The sequence below is a fragment of the Carex rostrata genome, chromosome 13 (assembly GCF_964058835.1).
Source record: "Carex rostrata chromosome 13, lpCarRost1.2, whole genome shotgun sequence".
NCBI lineage: Eukaryota > Viridiplantae > Streptophyta > Magnoliopsida > Poales > Cyperaceae > Carex > Carex rostrata.
This window is the reverse complement of record NC_135930.1, coordinates 11,014,752-11,017,293: the sequence shown is the minus strand read 5'-3', so window position 1 is coordinate 11,017,293 and position 2,542 is coordinate 11,014,752. Positions and strand designations below refer to the sequence as shown.

The window sequence follows — 2,542 nt, the reverse complement described above, 5'->3', positions numbered from 1 at the left end:
CGATCTTAGTTTTAAAGCATAGAAGTCGTCATTTGAAATACTGCCAATTTCATTGCGTTTGAAAGCAAAGTGCAAATCAATTTTCTCAACCTTGATTTCCAAAAAATGTACTACACTCCATTGATTTAGATCTCAAATTCTCAACCACTTTCCATAGATCTTTTGTCTTACAACTGAATCAAGCATAAAACACACAACACAGGAGAGATAACTAAAAGGAGAAATTGTAATTTTCTTTTCTATTTTCTCTTAATTGTACACCACGAATAAATTTTTTTTTTTTTTTCTGTTAATCAAATTAGACAGAGAATACAAAAGAAAGAAGCCAATATCGCCACTATGACATGGCTTATTTACTGCCATAATTTACAATAATATTCACATCAGAAGGTTATTTTTAAAAGCCAAATCAAGCCAACATACATAACCAACCACAGGAGATAACCTGTGAGACAGAGACACAATAGAAGACAACCACAAATAACCCACCCGTTATTTTATTTTTCTTTTCTTTTTCCTTTTTTTTCAATTGGGTGGTTGGAGGGGAGCTGGCGCTGATCAAGATCTCAAATCTCATCCACCACAAGCCAATCTTCACCGTCAGAGAATTCATACGCAACCCCAACAATGTAGAACCCCATGTCATCTCCTTCTTCCTCCTCTGTCTCAGATCTCATGTTAGAATGTTTCTTGGCAACACCTGGCTCATCTTCATTTTCAATTTCATCGAAAAGACCCCCAAATCCGATAAAATCATTTGGTTCTATTTCAGTTTCACCGAAAAGGTTTCCGAATCCAATAAAATCGCTTGAATTGTCAGTAGTATTAACACTATTACTCTGCTGCACAGTTTCATCTTTTTCATCAAAAAGACCCCCAAATTCAATAAAATCACTTGAATTGTCAATGGAATTATTAAAACTACCACCTCCGTAACCATAACTAAGATTATCTACATCATAACCTACCTCTTTTGCTCTCTCATGAAATTCATTAGTTTCGTCGCACGAATAATTACTAGAATAAATACTGCCGGCCAGATCCTTTAATACCGCACTCGCCGACGCGCCTTTATAGTTTAGGATCCCCAAGTCATCGCCGACAATTCTCCACGACACCAACTTATGGTTCAGCGCAACATCGCACGACTTGAGTTTGTAAGAACCTTTTGCCTTGTCCTTGGACTTGGTCACCGGGTGGTAGTGGCATGACTTGCACCTCGGCTTCTTGCACTTCCCGGTGAACCTCGATCCGTTGGTCGGTTTTGGGTGGAGAAGCTGCAGCTGGTCGGCACCGATCTCGACGCTAGCTGGAGGGAGCTTCTCCAGGGATCGCGCAGTCTTGTTGGCACGGATCTCCACAGTAGCCGATGGGAGCTTCTCGATGTATCGCGCGGTCTTGTTGGGGTGAGATTTAGCATTGCCATGGTGTCTTCCCTCTCTCTTCATCCTTTGCTGGAACTCTAGATCGGGAATTGGTAAGAAATGGTTTGGTTGAACGCTCGCTCTTTCTCTTTCTGTTTCTCCTTTCTCTTTCTGAATGCTTCTTTGGTTTATAAATTGGTTGTTGACGCAATTAAATCTCTTTCCAAATTATATTGCTCTCTCTCTCTCTCCCTCTCTCTCTCTAAAAGGTAAATGGTCAAGCGGGTTAAACAGGTGGGGAAGAAATCCTTAATCCTTTGGTTGTATAAAAAATGGGGGGTCTAGAGAGAGAAAGAAACGCCAATGATACCTTGTGAAAGTGATGCACGGAATCAGGAATCTTCTGCCAGAACAATCCTCTTTGGTGGTTGATATTTGCACTCTACCACCAAGATTTATCTACTCAGACAAATTGGGGAGGAGGAGTTGTTTGTACGTGAACCTGTTTTTGTGGACCAGCAGCGGGCCCAAGAAAGATGCCCTTCAATATTATTTTTCTTTTCAGGTCTCTAATTTATTCTGCGTTCATTCAGGGAGTTTATGAGGCCCGCTTCTCTTCAAAATTCCTGCTCCACTTTAATTCTTTTCTGAAGAATTTAATTATTTATATATAGAAAACGGACATGAATTAAGACTTAAAAATAAGTACAAACACGTAAACATTTTCATTATTCCTATTTGGTCAATGCAAAATATATTCATCACCGTAGAATATCGGATAAGGGTTGAAACATGGTTAGTTAGGCAACGTGTAGAGAAAATTAAACTCTGTAATTAGGAAGGCTCATAAGTCATGACAGGCTTTCAACTGACATTGTCAACATCAATAATAATCTCTGTTGTAAGCAACCGATATATAATGTATTTCATTAAATTTTAATTTTGTCAAATAACCCAGGGTTTTCTTTTATTGAGAATATAAAGGAGCATTAAACTTGCTAAAAAAAGCTAGCAAACATGAAATATATATTATAGTATTTTTTGCAAGATAGTATTGTTAAAGAAACCTTACCAAAAAAATTAAAAAAGAATATGCCCTTAAGATTCTTCTTGTGATATGAAATATGCCTACAAATTTCTCTCAAAAAAAGATGAATCAACTAATTTTCATGACTTCT

At 37.9% G+C, this 2,542-nt stretch overlaps 1 protein-coding gene across 1 annotated transcript; it reads right to left on the bottom strand.

The window, feature by feature from the left end:
* Positions 1-212: 212 nt before the first annotated feature.
* LOC144564124 (histone-lysine N-methyltransferase trithorax-like protein) lies at positions 213-1,781 on the bottom strand. Its single transcript, XM_078313644.1, has one exon. The coding sequence runs from the start codon at positions 1,446-1,448 to the stop codon at positions 567-569; it is 882 nt and encodes a 293-aa protein (XP_078169770.1). The 5' UTR covers positions 1,449-1,781; the 3' UTR covers positions 213-566.
* Positions 1,782-2,542: the final 761 nt, after the last annotated feature.